The sequence below is a fragment of the Vanellus vanellus genome, assembly GCF_965231255.1.
Source record: "Vanellus vanellus genome assembly, chromosome: 2".
Classification (NCBI taxonomy): Eukaryota; Metazoa; Chordata; class Aves; order Charadriiformes; family Charadriidae; genus Vanellus; species Vanellus vanellus.
In genome coordinates, this window is record NC_138906.1 from 12,225,708 (window position 1) to 12,244,990 (window position 19,283).

The 19,283-nt window shown below is 41.3% G+C and overlaps 1 protein-coding gene across 1 annotated transcript in view; it reads right to left on the reverse strand.

Moving 5' to 3' along the window:
- The window catches only part of DIP2C (disco interacting protein 2 homolog C), a gene marked incomplete at its 5' end in the record, with an annotated part of 178,225 nt that overhangs the window by 27,552 nt on the left and 131,390 nt on the right, over positions 1 to 19,283 (reverse strand). The window contains 4 exons of the mRNA XM_082479767.1: positions 2,462 to 2,523; positions 4,217 to 4,246; positions 11,800 to 11,970; positions 12,940 to 13,108. Coding sequence (XP_082335893.1) covers positions 2,462 to 2,523; positions 4,217 to 4,246; positions 11,800 to 11,970; positions 12,940 to 13,108 — 432 coding nt within the window. The remainder of the gene's footprint in view (positions 1 to 2,461; positions 2,524 to 4,216; positions 4,247 to 11,799; positions 11,971 to 12,939; positions 13,109 to 19,283) is intronic.

Here is a 19,283-nt window from a genome sequence, read left to right on the forward strand (position 1 = left end):
TCGCAACAACCCCATGCAGCGCTACAGGATTGGGGCGGAGTGGCTCGAAAACTGCCCGGCAGAAAGGGATCTGGGGGTGTTGGTGGATGGCCAGCTGAATATGAGCCGGCTGTGTGCCCAGGTGGCCAAGATGACCAGCGGCATCCTGGCCTGTATCAGGAATAGTGTGGTGAGCAGGACTAGGAAAGTGATCATCTCCCTGTACTCGGCACTGGTGAGGCCCCACCTCGAGTACTGTGTTCAGTTTTGGGTCCCTCACTACAAGAAGGACATTGAGGTGTTGAAGCGTGTCCAGAGAAGGGCTACGAAGCTGGTGAGGGGTCTGGAGGACAAGTCGTCTGAGGAACGACTGAGGGAAGTGGGGTTGTTTAGCCTGGAGAAGAGGAGGCTGAGGGGAGACCTTATCACCCTCTACAACTACCTGAAAGGAGGTTGTAGAGAAGTGGGGGTTGACCTCTTCTCCCTGGTGACAAGTGATAGGACGAGAGGAAATGGGTTCAAGTTATGTCAGGGGAGGTTTAGATTGGATATTAGGAAACATTTTTTCACTGAAAGGGTTATTAACCATTGGAACAGGCTGCCCAGGGAGGTGGTGGATTTGACATCCCTGGAGGTGTTTAAAAAAAGGGTAGATGTGGTACTTGGGGACATGGTTTAGAAGTGGTTTTTGTCAAAGTAGGTTAATGGTTGGACTTGATGATCTTAAAGGTCCCTTCCAACCTCCGCAATTCTATGATTCTATGATCCTCCAGCACTTGAATGATGCTTACACATATCTATCTACATTGTGTTGAACTTAACTTCAACTATTTCAGAGCTCTGAGATTAGACCAAACACCATGGGTAAGTAAGTCTCAGTTTACTGTGCCTATTAAAAAATAAACATTTGATTTCCAAAGTTAGTAACGTACGCTTCTTTCCTCACCAATACAGAAAGAAAGGTGCCTTAAAGGTCAATTCACTCCATGCTGGTGCACGTCTGAGGTAGCTGTGACACACTGGTGGTGTGCATGCCTTTCCAGTGGCTGCAGAAGGAGCCTAGCAGACCACTTCAGGCTGGATGAGATCTGTCCTGGTCACAGTGTTTCCTCTGCTCTTAGGTAAAGAAATGCTCCACTTCTCGTTTCTTTTTTACAACATATATCATTCACCTTCTCAAGGAAATCTCCTTTCAAAAGTGCAATGCAGAGACGGTAGGCTCATATAACAATAACAGCTTTTTACAAAAAAGGCCTTTTTTCTTTGCTGGGTTGAGTATGAGCATGGACTGTGCCTACACAGGACTGCAGTTGCTGGACCAGGAAGACCAAGTTTTCTACGGCTGGGTTATGCAGACAGTAGTATCCCAAAGGACAGATCAAACATAAGTATTATTGTTGGTAACATTGTGTGCAAAAGGAATAAAGAAATGGTGAGAGAGGCAAGTATCTTGCAGTTCCTTTCTTCCACCTGCCAAACTCCATGTGCTACAAGAAAATATCTATATGTGTATCATCTGACCTAACAACCCAGAGGATAATTTGGTCCTGCAGTGCCCTGAAGTCTGCACCCTGCAAGCTGAGCTGGTCACTTTGATATAGCCAAAGTTGGTATTCACCTAAGGGGAAAGAATTCTCTGTTAAGCTTTTAAGAAGGATGAAAGAAAAAGAACCAAAAAAAAAAAGAAAAGGGAAAAAAAGCGCCCTATTTGGATATTATTTTTTTTAAAGGAACCAGGACTGGTGAACGCTGTCAATTAAATGTTCGCCTTCTCCAGAGTTAATAGAAAACTTTTTGTTTTATTAAAATTTTGTAAAGGGACTACCTGCTAGCCTTTTGACCAGAGATTTGGAAAACTGAAATATATGTGCAGGGGTATTTTCTAAAATTACATCTAAAATCAAAAGTTTCCCTCCAACTGTAAGATTTCAGACATCTCCTTAATGCTCCTAGTGGTAATTTTAGTTCTTGCTTCTTGTATACTAAGATTAAGGACGGAACTAGAAAATACCCACAGTTACAGAATGTGGTTGCTCACAATGGCTGAAGCCAATGACCCACTCCCTCATGGTCTTGCAGCATTAAGAATTGCAGCAAAATTCCCCCATGGTCTCTCCAGTGGCTAGCAGCTGCCAACCCAGGAGAAACACCTCTGTGAAGCTAGGAGACCCAACGGGACTCCGTTTCTTAGGGACCGACTAGGGTGCACCACCTGAGTACAAGTGTCATGAAATCCTGAAGGCAATAACAGCAGGGAATTGGTAGTCATTGCAGTGATGTCAGATGTTTCCGTTTTATCAATGGTAAAATGAATTAACCAACTAATAAAAATGTCTATTTCTGCTCACTGGTAGGAGTTAGCACAAATTATTTACGAGGATTACAAAGGTTTTCAGGGACTGCGAGGTGTGCGGAAGTAGCTTTCTTGCTAGAAACTCTGTTAATTGTGTGTATTAGAGAAAAAGAAAAAGGTGGTTCCGACCTGTCATGCCTCAGTGCCCTCATATCAACATACACTGTGGTGGGATCTGGTCCAGATGTTCCCTGTAAACAACAACATGAGCTAATCAGAACCTGAAGACTGGGAGGAGAACAGTTTTACCCCCCAAATAACCGAACGTTCATTTTACTGCTAATTATGCTAATCAAATGACAAGTTATATTTAAGCTATTCACCAAAGCTCAGCTTTACAGAATCAGAAAGAGCACTGGAAAACATACCTACCGTCATGTACTTGTTACCTTGGCGTTCAGAAAAACATCAAGTGGCCATACTACTTAACCAAACACATGTCAACATAGGTTTTATTTGCTACAAAAGGCCAAGTAATCAGCACGTGGATACATACAAAAATGTTAAACACGTTTTGCCATATAAAGGAAGGCGGAAATTGCTGAGGAGACACAGTTTAATGGCAGAAGCACATGGTCAGGAATGTGAAGCATGGTTTACTGAGAGTCTTCCATACATGCAACAGAGAATATAGTTGAAGCTAAAGATAGTAAAGGTAGCACGCATGACATGAACCAATGTGGACTGGAGGTCTGTAAGCGATTATTCTGTTCCTTTTCAGTCTTCCACTGCATAATTTAAATCCTTCCTTTATGTCACAATATTTAGTTACTTGGAAAGCAGTAGACTAATTTTAGTTTCCTTTCATGCGGAGATGATACAGTCTTTTAGGCCTTTCCACCCACAGCTTTGCTGCAGTTTTGTAACCTGCTCTGATCTTCCCTTATCTGAAACTTCAAACTCATCACCACTGAACATGATGTGAATTCTCAATGCTCCAGTCTAGGGCTCTTTTCATTGCTGCATACCTCACGTCACTGCTAAGCAGAAAGCTAGAAGAAAAACACAACTTCCATTTTGGAACATTGGAACTTTGGAAATTTTCTTTTCAGCAGATAAATTCATCTAACCCTGGTAATCTACAGGTGCAGGAACTCCTTTATCAGTTATTTAGATGTTTACTACTTAAAACAGCATGCAACATCAACTCCCAATGATTTCTGCCGCGTTTGGGATAATTATAGAGTATAATTCTTCACATTAGGAATGTCTAGGGTTAAATTTTGCATTTCTGCAGTGCTGGCTGGTAGTTCTACAATTTGTTGAGTACTAAAAATTGTGATGGAGTTCCACAAATAGATAATTTTTGTATCTAAAGGGGAAAAGAGTTACCACTACCAATTGATAGTTACTGTACAGATACTGATAGCAACCCACCACCAGAGGAGAAAAAGAGTAATAGAGCTGCACATGCATGTTAGCCTCTTTAGCTTGTTATACACAATACAAGATACAATAGCCTCTCTAGCTATTAACAACACGATTTTCAGTCTACTAGTAAACTCAGCAGTGTAACAGACTAGTGCTGAGTGGAGAACTTATTTGAAATATATGCAATATTAAAAAAAAAAAAAAACAACCAAGGAAAAATTGGTTATCTTTAAAAATAAAACTAAACCTGAATTGATTTACAAAATAATGGAAACAGTCAAGTTTGAAAATCAAAGACAATCACTATGGTATTTGTTATTGTCGGTGTGAATGAAATAGTTAGAACAGACCGCTAATATTTGATGAAACCTGCATCCAGATAAAGCTATACTGGACTTGTTTATAATTTCATAGAAGGATCTGAAAATCCCCACATCTCCAGACTCAATTGCTAGTCTGTCCCACTGTTGGAAGCTGATAGGTGGGTATTGAGGGAACATGAAAATCCCCTACCTGCTCGGCCAGCTTCCCCAGCCTGTGAGGCTATAGCAGCAGGAATAGCAGGGATGAGGGAGAGAAGGAAAGAAGGTAACACAAGACGAAAATAATAATAAAAAAATGGGAATGAAGGGTGGGAGAAAAAAAAAAGAGGAGAATGCAAAAAGCAGGGAGTAAAATAAAAAGAAAAACAATGTCAAATACAGGAATCTTACAAATTAACCATTATACCATTAAAGGTTAAAAAAAGTAAAAAATGAGGTGTCAACATTTTAGTAGAGCAACAGAAGAGACAGCTGTAGACTGCTAACCTTGGACAAACAGACTTAAATGGTTTTAGGACGCTACAGACAACGTTGTTAGTGGAAAACATGTGTCTAGCATACTGATTTTTTTATTTTTGTGTTTTGGTGAAGAAGTCAGTAAACATTAGGCCCTGCTATTTTAATGCACATCCTTTGAGACAGGGGTTCCAGGTCTGCCATTTCACTACTAAAAGAAGTTTGTAAGTGATGTCCCCTGGGAATTAAAAGCTCTCTTTTTGGGAAAAAAAAATAATTAGTACACAACAGAGAAAGATACTTACACCTTGTTCCTAAAGTGAAATAAAATCAAGGCTTTGTGCACAACCTAATTACTAGAAGACCATAACTAAATGAAGTAACTTAGCCTATTTTTGATGATAAACAGTGTCATATGTATAAAGAACAGTCAACTTAAAAGCCGATAAAACCCCATCAGTTCTCCACATTGACTGATAACGCAGCAAAGAGACAAAACACCGTGGTGACTAGTCCTAAGCCACTACTGACACATGAAACATCTAACACCACATGGCTGCAGTGGGACTTGCCCTACAACTTGTGAAAATAAACAGCTCTGAGAGCACTGGCGTCCCACATCCCTCTCATCAAACTTCTGAATTCCAGCCAAGTTAAAGACTACAGGAAGCTGCCACAGCAGCATCTTAAAACAGGTTTATCTTGGATGTGGGGGAAGATGAAGCATTTAAAAAATAGGACGGATCTGCTTATTACATTGCTGCCCCAAAATAGAAATATTACTAATAGTCCAGGTTGAACGCTGCAGTGTAACTGCAAAAAAAAAAAAGCAGGAGAATTGCTGAAATCCATCAGTTATGTAATTCATCGCCTGTGACTATACTCAGGTCCAGGGAGGACTCTGAGCATGCCAAAGTCTTGTATGGCTTTTAACTAAGGAAGGGCTTGAGAAACAGCAGTGGAAGTCTCAGCATGGTCCTTCTGTGGCCAGCTGCAGCTGAGATGATACTCTGAAATTGTTTCAAAAGAAGCAGTCTTAGCCAAGACCAGACTGACTGACTGAATTTGTCTGTGCGCGTTTATTTTGCGAGACAGAGATAGAGAGCATCTGCAATGCTGGTAACAGGAACAAAACAACATGATTTCTGTTGTATCTGAGACTAACTAAGGACACGTTAGGTAGTGTTCGAGGAAATTAAATGGGCCAAACATCATTTTCTGTCTGAAAACGGGTATATCATAAGTCAAATTCCTTGGACTAAATAAATCTCCTGCCATGCGTAGGCTGCCCCTACCACCCCCGGTCCGTGCAAACCTCTGCAAGTGCCAGGCTTTGATTCTCTGGGAAGACACTGCAGGTCGAAATTGCACAGAGGACTACCCCAACAAGTCAGCAGTAGGGATAACCATGTGCCAGCATTCTGCTTGCCCCTTATTTCCACTGAAGTCAAAGGCCGAGCGCCATGCTCTCCCTTGCTTCCCTCCCCGGAGTTAAAAACCAAGAAGTAAGCAATCAGAAGTTCTAAGGGTTTAAAAATAACTGTTGCTTTGGGTTTGGTTTTGTTTTGTTTTGCTATTTAAGGCTGTGACCTTAATCTTTATTCTGAGTCTACTTCTGCTTCAGTGATGCTCAGAAATGGAATTTTTGACGTAGACTTAACGATCTCACATATGCAAGCACAGCAGCTGGAGCTGTGGAAAGAACTTTATTGCATGAGTCACAGTAAAGGTGGGAAAACACAGAATCTGAGGGAACTCAACCAGAGCTGTACTACATTGCTAAGTGCGAATCACACCTCTGATAAAGCGCACGGTCTCCCGTCGCACTCTTTGCTATCCTTTATTACTTTTAATATGGAAGATCCCTAAAAAGCGCCATCTATCAATAAGTGAAAAGAAACATTAATTTTAAGCTCTAAATTTATTAACAAAGTTCCCTTTGCTAAACAGTGAGGGAGGAATTCATTTCATATAACTTCAGCCATCGAAGAAAAAAGTGTGCAGTATAGGAGTAGGTAGGAAGTATCTCCTGATGTTGATGAATCCCATCCCAAGATAGGCACCTGAGATAGGCTGAATGAATCTCTCTCTTGAAGTATTTCTTTGATTCTACTGACTATAGATGGATATTGAATAACTCACGTAACCTTGCCATCTCACTGAGAGGTGACATAAAAGAAGCAAGATGAATCTGCTCTCCTGCCCCAGCTTGGGCAGATTTGTTAGTACATTTTCAGGGTTAACTAAGGAAAATGAACAACTTCTAGAAGTTTTTCCTCAACTGAAATTAAATAGCGGGCTGAATAAAATGAAAATATTTATTTCAAGTGTTTAAATGGAAATTAGCTAAAATCCTAGAGAACCATCTGTGCTGTTCTAAGAAACAGGCTACTTTTCATATCTATTTTTCTCTCTCTCTTGAGAATGCTAAGATGCTAGCTAATGAGAATTAAAATATGCTGGATGCAATCTTTTCATCTCAGAAATCCCCGGACCATTATCTGTGATTATACAGCTATAAAAGGTCAGATATTAATGCTATTTAAGCGCCTAAAGATGGAGAGAATTATTTCTTTTCAAAAGCACACCTCTCAAAACCTAGTCCAAAATGACTACATCAAAAGAAACATAGTAAATTTGCTCTAAATTTGAGAGGAAATGAATACAAATGACAATGCATTAGTCTGTCAGTGATGTTAATCTTGAAATTAAGATAATTTGGTAGACTAAGGCTCTTTGGTACCAAAGGGATTATCACAATGATTTCCTTTTTAAAGTAACCTTTAAAAAAAGGCCAAATCCTGCTATGAAGTTTTTATACACACACAGACAGACACACACATGTACTTACACATACACGTCCCCCTCTTCTTTTTCAAGGGGGGAACAACAGTAAAAGCTTTTTGGAAAAATCAAGATACCTTCCCCTTGGAACACCTGAGTCTTAAATTTGTCCAAAAAAATTGGAAATGAAGTGAAGAAGGTATCAAAGATCACATCCAAGTTGTGTTAGAGGCAGCCCATACAGAAGAAAGCCTGAATACGCTTTTTGCTGGTAAGTGTCAATAGCTGAATACAGAGATATGTTTAGAAAGCCGATTAGTAGATAAGTATATTAAAATGACCATAGAATAGGCTGGATCACAGTTATCCCTGCAGAAGATGGTGTTCCAGGAACCATACGCTGATCTCATGGATGACACAAATTGGAAAAAACAAAGCAAAGGCAGATGCTGTTGACTCAAACTTCAGAAGTACTTTTATGAAGTGTGAAGAATTCAGAAATCATGACCCATTTCTAGAACACATTGGAGACAATGCTAATTTCAGGAACATTGTTGATCAAGGATTAAAATTCATCCTCTTCCTCAGCCCACAAAAAAGAATAGCCCACAAGCTATTCTGGAATATTGGTAGCCATAAACTTCAAGACAGTTTGGAAAGAGCATTCAGTCTAATTGAGTATCCAGTCTTTGGCAGTGTCTACCACCAGATGCTTCAAAGGATGTAATCCTGTATCTTTACATTCTCTATCAAAATGACATGTTTTGTGGTGATGCTTGTAAGTAGTATCTTTAGTAATTTTTCAAACCCCTTTAAAACTTGCCAAACTACCCACGGCTTAAACGTTTCAAAACCCATTCCACTTGGAAGGGTAATGTTACTAAATATAGTCTGTTCTGAAATGTCTTTCTGCATTCTGGCCACGCCACTTTTTAGACAGTGTATGGCTTTTAGTTTGACCTACAGACTGAGATGCAACATCTTAGTAGAACTCAATGAAACCTGACACTAAGCTGTACGATCAGCCAGGCTGTTAATCACCTCACTGAAGGCTCTCATTCTGTGCTGTTCTTAAATTAATAGTCAGTATCATTAATAATATTCCTTCAGAGAGTTATCCCCTTTTACAGTTTCATTCAATAACTCTTTCAAGAATTTCTGTAAAGAGCCACCTAAGAAGCAAACTTCAGCTAGGGAGTTAACACAATCAAAAGGCAGATATCCACAGTCAAGCAAAAATCCAGCCTAACTCCATGCTGATGAGGACATTCAGTTTTTCTGAGTGTATTCAGCTTTCCTGCACATTTGTAGTGGGTTGACCCAGTCAGCAGCTAAGTACCCATCCAGCCGCTTGCTCACTCCCCTCCCAGCAGGACAGGGGAGAGCACAGGAAGAGCAAAAGCAGGAAAACCTATGAGGCAAGGTGAAGACAGTTTCATGAGTGACAGAAAGAGAAAAAAACCCCAAGTGATGCAAAAGCAATCACTCACCACCTCCCAGAAGCAGAACGGTGCCCAGCCAGTCTCTGAGCGCTGGCTACTTTGGAAGATCATCCCCCCCTTTTTTAATGCTGAGATATATGGTATGGGATATCCCAGATCAGCTTGGGACAGCTTTCCTGGCTGTGTCCCCTCCCAGCCCCTTGCTCTCCCCCAGCCTACTCGCTGGGGTCAGCGGGGTGGTGGGCAGCGTGAGAAACGAGGAAAGCCTTGATGCTGTGCAGCACAGTTCAGCAATACCTAAACCACTGCTGTGCTATCAACACTGTTTCAGTCATAAATCCACAACACAGCTCCATACTGGCTGCAATGAAACAAGTCAACTCCACACCAGGCAGGCCCAGTACAATATTACTTCCAATGAGGCATACTTGGGCATTGAACCTGGCTTACTGCTGCTTGGTATCGTTCCCTGGTTTTATTATTTGGCCTGAACAAATGACTCATCTCCTAAGTGAAGCAGCCACCGTGAACAGTCCAGCGATCACTGCAAGCCTGAAATGGAGATGTTCATTAGCGGCAAGCAAACTTCTGCAGCTAATTTATCATTGTTATCTACAGCATCCTTCACGTCTGGTCCCTCCATGGACCAGAAGCCAGAGAAGCTCAGTTACTTTTCAGAAGTAGCTCCACCACAGTGGCAGGGGAAGGCTGGTGGGCCCCATCCTGGTCTGTCGGGAAAGTCAAAGCAGTCGGCCTTGAGGGTATGCCATTACTTCCCTCCTTCCCCTCCTCTGAAAAAGACATTCCATGGGCACTTCAAAATGGCTAAAGATACAGGAGAAAATTAGAAAACTATTGTAACCAAGTAACCAGCTCGTGTCTTTCTCCTCTGTTCTCCTTCTCTACTGGAGGGCAAGTAGCGTCCTTGCTGCCTGCTCTGCCCCTCACAGGCAAGTATTTAAGCTTGGTTGGGTTGCTGACTGGGAAAGCACGCCAACCTGCACCTGCTAACTGGCCTAAACTGGTACCATACAAATCGTGCTGTCTCAGGTGGGAGTGCCTGAAGATTTCCTAGATGTTTTCTGAGTTGTTCTCTCTGCCTTGTCATCACCCAGGACTCTAGATACGGAGAAGGACATGAAGAGGGCTGTATTCTTGCAAAGAAACATTCAGTAGAAGAGATTTCAAAACCTGAGTCAGTACTTTTTGTATTAAATCCATGACAGAAATATGGGGGAAGATATGTTCATAGACATTTCCAACCTAGAAGATATATTTTTCTCTCAAGACTATTTATTAAGTTTTATTAGGGTAAAACTGTTTTGAAGGATTCAAGTGCTGCTTTTGAGACTACAGGAGGTTTTCTTAAACTTTTATTCCTGGGTAATACTTATGGCAGCAATTACTGAATGTCAAACTGAAGAACTCTACCTCTGGGACACAGAATGACTTTTAACCCTGCTCAGCTTTGCCACCTTGTATGTATGATATTTGATAATAATAATTAGTCACCCTGGGCCGAAGGGAAATTCTGCTGGCAGCCAGAGAGAAAGCAAGCAGTACTGGAGACATGGTGCACCTCCTGTGTTCATATGCTGGTAACATGCTGAACTACAAGGTCACTTTTAGCTAAGGTCTGATGAAAGCCAGGATTCCTTAGTGATGTTGAACAGGGCAAGAGGCTAAGGCAGGCATAACACACAGACATATTGGCTTGTGCTGAACCCGTAACCTGTATTTGTCATATTTTTTGGATAAAATAAAAAAAATCTTTACATTTATAACCAGGAAAAGAATAGCAAATGCCTTATTTGCAGTGCCACTGAGAAGATCTGTTCTGGCTTCCACACCTAGGCGATTATGCACGTTACATGCATGAGAAATGCTGTAATGTAGACTAGGGGTAACTGCCAGATTTGAAATGTGGGATGCACCATATAGAGTATAGGCAAGTTCTACCAGGAGACAGTGCCTTTGAGGAGGTTAGAGACATGGTAGCTGACCACATGGATAGGGAACTTCCCAGCCAATGCAGTTGCCAATGCAGAAGATGATTCTTATATTATTTAAAAGGATTATTAAGTCAGGAATCATATTACATTTAAGTAGGACACCTGTGGCATAATTACAGGAATAATATGTGAAGTTCTCATACTAGATTTGGAAGGACAGAGATCAGGAGTCATAAAAATGAGACACAGATCAGGAAAGCATGTCTTAAGATTCTTTATCTATTTATCAAAGATCAAGATGTATATTAGAGTCATGATGGAAATGAGATTCTTTATTCTAAATTAGAGAAATGTAATAACATAAAAAATGGCTGAAATCTAATGCCAGATAAATTTACTAGAAATAAGGCAAAATTAATTAAAAATTTAACAATTTATAAATAGGCAAGTTAACTTTCATCACTTGAAGTCCTGAAAGTTAGAACAATACACTGTAGATCAGCCTAAAACTATTTGCTTGATGTCGTTATCATTGGATGAAAACCTAGGGGCTATTCAGAAATTCAGACCAGATAGCTACAGTGCTCCATCTGTTCTTAAAATCATGACTCAATAAAGGCTCCCGGAGAATGCAAGTTAAATCCTGTATTATCCCTAGGTACTTTCTTCTGATTAGTGGCTCAAAACAGAATGAAAGAGATCTAGCAAAATAATTTTCCGTCGTAAGCAATAAACTGTGTGCAGAAAATATGTCTAGTTAAATAAGTAATGGTTGGAATTATTTTCTAAACAGAAGGAATTCATTTTGTAACATACTAAAATAAGCACTTGGGCATTGGATTTTACATTACACGACCAAATACTATTTTTGGAGCACAGAGTATGCATTCTGTCACTACCATGCGCTTTTCTGAATTACTGTATTCATGGGCAGAATAAATGCTATGATTGCAACATAAGAGGGATGAATAGTTGACAAAGTAACAGAAATTTACTACCTGTATATGCAAGAACATTAAGTACCACGTGCATTTTCTTAATATGTCTACAACCAAGCAGCCAAAGGAAATATAATGATGCTTCTTACTGAAAACCATTTTCTTAAAACAACTTTGAGCTTAAGGAGTGAAAAATCTTACCTGCAAACATATTGCCAGGTTAACTCTACAGCCAAGTGATGTGCTGACAGCCCGTGGATGGAGACCAAGGTCTTTAAATAATTTTGAAAATGACTGAGTAAGAGCTATCCGAGGTCGTTCTTCAGCCACTACTACACACGTCCGTACACGTGAAAGGTCCAGTCCCCTTGCCTAAAAAGAAGATAAAATGTAACAAAGGCCACAAATGGGCAGATTTAATGAAAAACAGTTAGTGGGAACTAAGAGTGTTATGTAGGTATTATGATTCAAGAGGAACAGCAGAATAGAGGCTGAGGTGCCAGCATAATTTCCACCTTTCCCAGAGGCCGGATGGCCAGAAGACAGTCTAATAGCTGTAGAAGAGCAGACATACTTGCTTGTCATCTCAACGTTAGCACGCAGGACGGGATGCATATGCTAATTCTGAAGGGAGGGATTGCTGTTTCCCAATATTAATTCAGAAAGCCAGTGAATAATAGCTAATAGGAAGCAGTGTGTAGCCTTGGCAAAACTGATTAGGAAATTATCAAGCGAGGATGGTAAGGGCTGGACACTTCATTAACATCAGTATCCCAAGGTCTAATTTATTTCAGTAGCATACTGGAAAATCTAGATGACTTCAGAAATGTAACTGGCTACGTGGCTTTTAATTCTGGGGGAAAAAAAAAAAAAAAAAAGATACACACCTTCCCCTCCCCCAACAAGGACAATCTAGTTAAAACAATACGGTACTTTTAAGTATGTGATTATGTAACTACAGTGGCCAAAACCAAAATAGTACTTCATATAATAGGGGAATTCATAAAACATAATATACAATATAATACTCCTTGGGTCTCCTGGATGTTTACACCTCTGTTTTCCAACTCTTGCCTATCAACACAGGCTGCACACAGATCAGAAAGCTCTGCTAAATAAAAGCCTTCCCTTGATGTGTAAAAGCCTTGTGATCCGAAAGAGAACGACTGGTACTCATACATAGCCTTTGGCAAGGAATAACACGGGTTCTGTGGAAGCCGCCCTTGCAGTCTGACGGTCTTCTCCTCGCTGCAGACATTTAGCACAGCCGTTCATGGCAGGGAAGGCTCCCAGACACCACCGTGCAGACGGCAGGTTGTGCAGGACGGCAGAATTACTCACCTTCAGTGACTCTGTTTGCGAACCAAGTCCCTTAGTACAAAGCTCCATGACCGAATAGGAACAAAAAGTGTCTCTCACTTTGTACTGACTCACAGCAAGAAGCCACAGAGCAGGATTGGTCTCCAGTTCTGAGGGAGGGATCAAAATAGACTGGTGTCCTGAATAAACGCTGTAAAGACACAAGATTCATTAACGCACGCTAAACACCTGTGTCCACAGATATTTACAAGCCATGGGGCATTAGAATATGAAGTTTATCACAGCACTGGATGAACCCTGTAATGTCTCACAGCGCTTTACAGGTCCAGTAGCTTAACATGAAGTTTAACTCTGTTTTTTGCTATACCTTCAAACTCTATGAGGAATCCTGAGGAGTGCAGGCGGAACATGCTCCTAAAATACTAATTTACTCAAAATGCCCGTGGACTTTGCTGTTATAACTGTACTGAAGAGAGCAAAATAGCTCAGTTATTAATGGTGCTAATAAACAGTATTATAATATCAACAAAAATTATGTGTTGCTGACAAATAATTAAGATTGAGTAACTATCATTTTAAGATACCTTGATTAAAAGAGTACTTGATTGCTTAATATGGAAATAACCTCTCTCCTGCTGAGGCAAGCAAGAGGTTTGCAATCATTTTCAAGGGAGTAAATCTGGCCCAAATTTAACAACCCTTCTGGCTTTAAATTTATTCTGTGGAAGTTTTATGAACTTCTAAAACACAAATATACTACATCTCTTGTTTATTGGCTACTCAGTGAGCGTAAGTATTGAGAAAAGACACTTATCAGGGTCCCCTGAAGGAAACAATTATGTCAGAGCTAATTTCTCTGGTACCCAAGATTCTCCCCAAAGGAAAAAATATTCCCAATTTGATGTCTTTATTTCCCATGGGTCCTATGTTGTTTGCTCATTTCAGACAGGCAGATTTACCATCAATTTTACAGCCCTCTCACATCTTTATTTGTGATTTGTAGATATTTCAAATTGGAATGGTCATAGCATAAAACCCCCAAATCATAGAAGTTCTGAGAAAGGACCATAAAGCCCCAGAGATTTATGATGCACAGGAGAGAAATTCATTTGTGACTTGAGAACTTGAAATGCCAGCTTGGTAAAGTAAAGCTGACGTTTTCAAAGCCAAGTGCCCGAGGTAAGACATGAAATGGAACTTTATTTTCAGGAATACGAGCATCTCTGTAACATTTAACATTAGGAAGAAGATACACACCTTTGCCATTCTTGAAGATGGGCTGCTCACGCAGCTTCCTTCCTTGGTGAGTGAGTGCCCCCACTCCCCCAAACCCACATGAGAGTGTTTTCAAAAGCTGTGCAATTTAGAACAAGGTTTGTGTGACCTGGATGTCTTTACTTGGTATGATAAAGGCATAAGAGGTGTACAAGTCCAGCCACAATGGCAGTTAATAATCCAAATAGTTTAGGTCTCTGCTGGAGTATGAGCCAGAGGATGTTATGGAATATGTATGAACTACGGTTCAAATAATTGCATTTATCACAGAGTAAAAATTTTATCTTTGACTGCTTGTCCACATTTATGCCACTCTTGATGATTCATGACCAGTGTCTTGCCACGAAGCGATGTGTTCTTGGATACGGTCGACATAACGACTATAGCACAGGACGGTCAAACGAAGCATTGTGCTTTTATGTTGCTTTTATGGAATGAGAATAAAGTATGACTGAACCTTGGGCATGTGCTTCATAAACATGTGAAAAGAGATGCTGGCAAAGTTACCCAAGCCTGAAAGGAGTATGCCCTGAGCTCAAGTGACAGATCAAACCCAGCGAGGGAGTAGTAACAGTTTTTACTATAAATATTACTTCACTCTTTCTTTCTCAGCCAGTTTTTCAGAGAAGACCAAAAGGTCTTAGTTCTTTGCAACTTTAAAGCTAGGGCCCCTCAAACAATCAAGGTGTGCGATCTGTCTGCTAAATACATAATTCTTACGAACAGGAAGCTGTAATGAGCTCCAGTCTGTGCGAATACGGTATATAGAGATTCGGCATCAAACCCTTCCCCCTGTCCCTGAACTCCTCTGGCTGGTGCAACCAGTATCAGGAGATAAAAAACCCTGCACAATAATAAACAAGCTGGCAGGGGGTCAAAGAACCACATTAAGATCCCCTAAGTGCCACTTATTCAAATGGACAGAATATTCCAAAACAAAAACAAAATCAAAAGAACAAACTTTATTCCTGTACTGAAAAGTGCCCACACAAACTCCACAGTAATACGGTAGGAAATAGCTGCATCGCTTTCAGTAGAAGAACAGAAAATTGATTTCAAGTGCACTTTACCAAAAAACGGATGTCATAAGTGCTGGAATTTAGGAATACAAATTTACACTGAAGACATATCTTTTCCCCCTCTGCAACACTAATGAGTAGAGGTGAACTGTCTCCCTCTTTTGATCAACTTATTCTGGATAAATAAGAAAGACACTTGGGTTTGCTCTTAACCTCCCACCAACCACCATGCAGCAAAGCATGACGATTTGGATGCAAAATAGCCGTATATTCTCCAGACTGAGGGAAAAACAACACTGCTATAATCAGAGTGAGTAAAAAATCACTGATTAGACAGAAATAAATGAAGATGTTGCTAGTACCTTTCCTGAGTTTTCTAATCCCTCAGAAATACTGAGGAGTTCCGAATTAAACTGCAGAGCAGCAGGAAATATCTAGCAGGAAGGAAACTTTCTGTGGTGCAAAACCTCAGACGTGCTGCTCTTGTCTCCAGTACATAAACCTACAGAAAGATGATACTAAGCCTGGAAACTTGATGACCAACACAGGCTTTGCCTACTGACCTGTGGTTTAATAACCCATGCGTACCACCTGATTTGCTAGAGCAGTTGGCGGAGCCGGGAGAAGAACTACAAAGACATACTTCAGGGGTGAATGTGCCAGTGCCACAGCCAAAGTGCTTTACGCAGCACCTGGCCGCCACAGTGTCAGTCATAACTTGGCTCACCTCCCTGAATCAATCATCTCAGAAACGCTATGCAGGTTTCGTGAATCACTCCAAGCAACAAAACGTTCCTGGTAGCCACATATCTTTGCAAATTCGCAGACTTTATACCTCCATGTTAACCCCTGAGAAGCTGTATGTCACTCATGTTTTGGTGGGGAGAAGCTGAGAAAAAAAGATTCGCCCTTGTATAGCCGGTTGAAACATTTTTACCCCTCTGGTGGTTTCAAATCACTGTGAGATGTTAGAGGGTGTTTGCTTAGTAAGGATGCCAACAACCAAGCAGAACACCACGCAGTTGAACAGGCTGCAGTTGTGGAAGGCTGCTTTGGAGATGCTGGATAAAGCCAGATATGGTCCCAAACCTATAGGAAGTTCTGTCCATGCTTCCTCCGTTTAATTCTAGGTATGGTAGAGATGTTTGGAAGGTACATCTAGGTATGGTACATTCTAGATATGGTAGAGTTAATCCTGAAACTGAGGCATTGAACAAACGCATCTCACCTTGAAACACAACAGTCTTCAAGAGATGGTTAAGCCGTCAGCTTTGCTATTCACATACTGGAAGCAACATCGTGTTGAACACTGTGGCATCAGGGGGATCAGATGGGATATTAGGAAAAGTTGGAGGTTCAAATATAAATTGTAGAAGCTAAAATTACCGTTCTGAAATTGCAACAATATACAACATATTGGAGTAGGCGCGAGAATTTAGTTCTATAAACACTGGGAAGGAAACTGAAGCAAGATTGTTTCTTCCACGGCTGTAGAAATCTGTTGTCACGGAAGTAACTCCGTCTTGTGATACAGGAGTAGACACAGTGCAGAACCGCAGAGACTATCTGACAGACCTGGACATCTGTTTATCAGTCTCCAACATTTTCAGAAAATGCAAAAGGAGTAGGCAAAACAGAAGACAAAAAAGGAGAGTGACTACAGAGTATCCCTACATCACCTTGTCACCATGACTTTTGGGATGCAGGCGCAGAGTGAGATGCAGTGGCAGCTGAGGTGGGAGATCACCTCTTAGAAATCCCCCCCCCCCCCTTCAGGGGACTGCAAAACCATCTGGGGGAAAAAAAGTATTCACATGGTAAGTTAATGGTTGGACTTGATGATCTTAAAGGTCCCTTCCAACCTCAGCAATTCTATGATTCTATGACAAAGCCTTGCATTTTGGCAGTAAGTGAAGAGCCTTGTCTGCCTGCACTGAGCAAGGGCTGCCCAAGGACAGGAATACTCAAGTTAAATGCACCAGGATGTATTTTGGTATGACGGCGCCATCTGATCACAACACCGGTTCCACTGCCTGGCAGGCTGTTTTGGCAGCATACGGAGATGCCTGGAAGGACATCTTGGCAATTAACTGTTCCACTGAATCAAAGATTTACCCCATGTTGTGCTGAGGCAGATTAACAGTAAAGTCTGAGGTTTTATTATAGTTCCAGAAATTTCATCAGGGCAATAAATGCTGACAAATGGCAACTGCAATTTGCAATTGCATTCTGGCAGGCTGCTGACCCGCCACTGCCCGTACTTCTGGTGTCCTCAGGTGTTACGATCTGCTTTCCCATTTAACTGCAGGAGGCACGTAGGTACTGCTGAGTCTTTTAAGTACATACATTTAGTTTCTGCATTTCTACAGATGATATTTGGCATTTGGTGATGACGGACAGGTATGCAAATTGGGTGTTTGGTATGGCCTGAAATAATTGAGTTGCCATGCCCATAATTCAAAGTCTGTGAAAAGAGTCTGCGTGCTGAGGGAACCTGAACAGGACTGAGCAAAAGCCTTCACAATCATCTGGACCAGAGCTTGTAGGAAGGATGGTACAGGCCACTGAGAAGAGTGTTTGGGCATATGTCTGACCTAGGCTTCATGGGACTTTGGCCAAAACTAAATCTTCAGTTCTGGAGACCCACTACATTCACAAAAAAGGGGCTTTTAGAGAAAAGTAAAGGAGCTCACACCACCTGCAGAGTCCAAAGATGCCCAGTACTGGGGAGACAGAGAGAGATAGATACCTCACAAAGAAGTTTAATTAATGTACAGCAAAAGGGATCATTGTGTAGGGTGCGCACGTTTTCCCAGAAAGGAAAAGATCTCACCCATAAATCTTGACAGGCTTCTGGTGCTCAGAATAGGTCCAGTCTCTACAACTTCCACATTAGAGTACTGGGAGCTCATGAGAGAGGTGCCATAACCCAGCACTCTGCTTTAACTCAAGCTCTGGTGTTGGTACCCCAATCAGATACTCAGAAGTCTTTGGTTAAGAGTGAAATGCCAGTATTTTGGTCCTGGAATGCCTGTACCACTGTCTGGGACGGTGCTGTCTGCCCAGAACGAGAGCCAGAAAGCCACTTGAGCTTCTTGTTACTGGCATGTCTTCAAAAGGCTTTAAGCTCCCCCTTTCAGAGACGTGTTTCAGCAGTCTCTGAGCCTCACGAGGGAAGCTTTCGAACACGGCTCCAGGTTGCTCCTGGGCACTTCTGAACTGATGTGTAACTTCTCATTGGGAAGCGTGTTGTTGACGGCTCCTGAGCACAAACACATCACACAGCAGCACCAGGTGTGGGAATCATACAGTCATGTGGTGGAACTTGGGGTGCTCAGGGCCATTTCAACACAAAGTCCCTTTATCTAAATACTTAAAGCAGGTGAGCAAGTTTTAAAAATTGGCTATGTTCATATCCTTCACTTTCCATGTCAGAATTATCCTTTTCTGATGTGGCATTTAAGGCTTCTTTATGCAGTCTTATCTTTATGTTGCTATAAACGGGATGGAAATTGGGTGAAATGCCCATGCCTGCCAGATATCTTCAAGTTAGCCTAACAAACCTAACAATAATTAATGAGTCCTAGCAAGCTGAAGTTTTCTACAATGCAGTTCTCATGCCAATGCTGCAATTCCTTGCTTACTTCTTGCACAATTCCACCTGTTTGCTTAACAAGAAACCTTGCAGTCTCTTGCTGCAGCACCACGGGGGACTTCAGCTTGTGGCTATGGAACAGAGACAGCAGGAGCAGCACAGGAGAAAGCCACTTCGCTGCACCCTACCTGGAAAGCCTTTCCAGGACCGATTTATAGCATTCACGCTATTTGTTACATGGCCAATGTGGACCAGAAAATTTGGTTCCTGTGGTCCAGTCCGAGTCTTACTGACTTGCACTATTACAATCTTAGTTTCCGAGAATACATTTAAAATTTATTTTAAATTATTAATGTACTTAATTTTAATTTCAGCAAGGACAATTCTATCTTCCAGTAGTAAAAGTAGAACTGCAATATGGGTTGGCTTAGCTGGACTAAAATGCAGGGATAATTCTTATTCTATTGCACCACTCA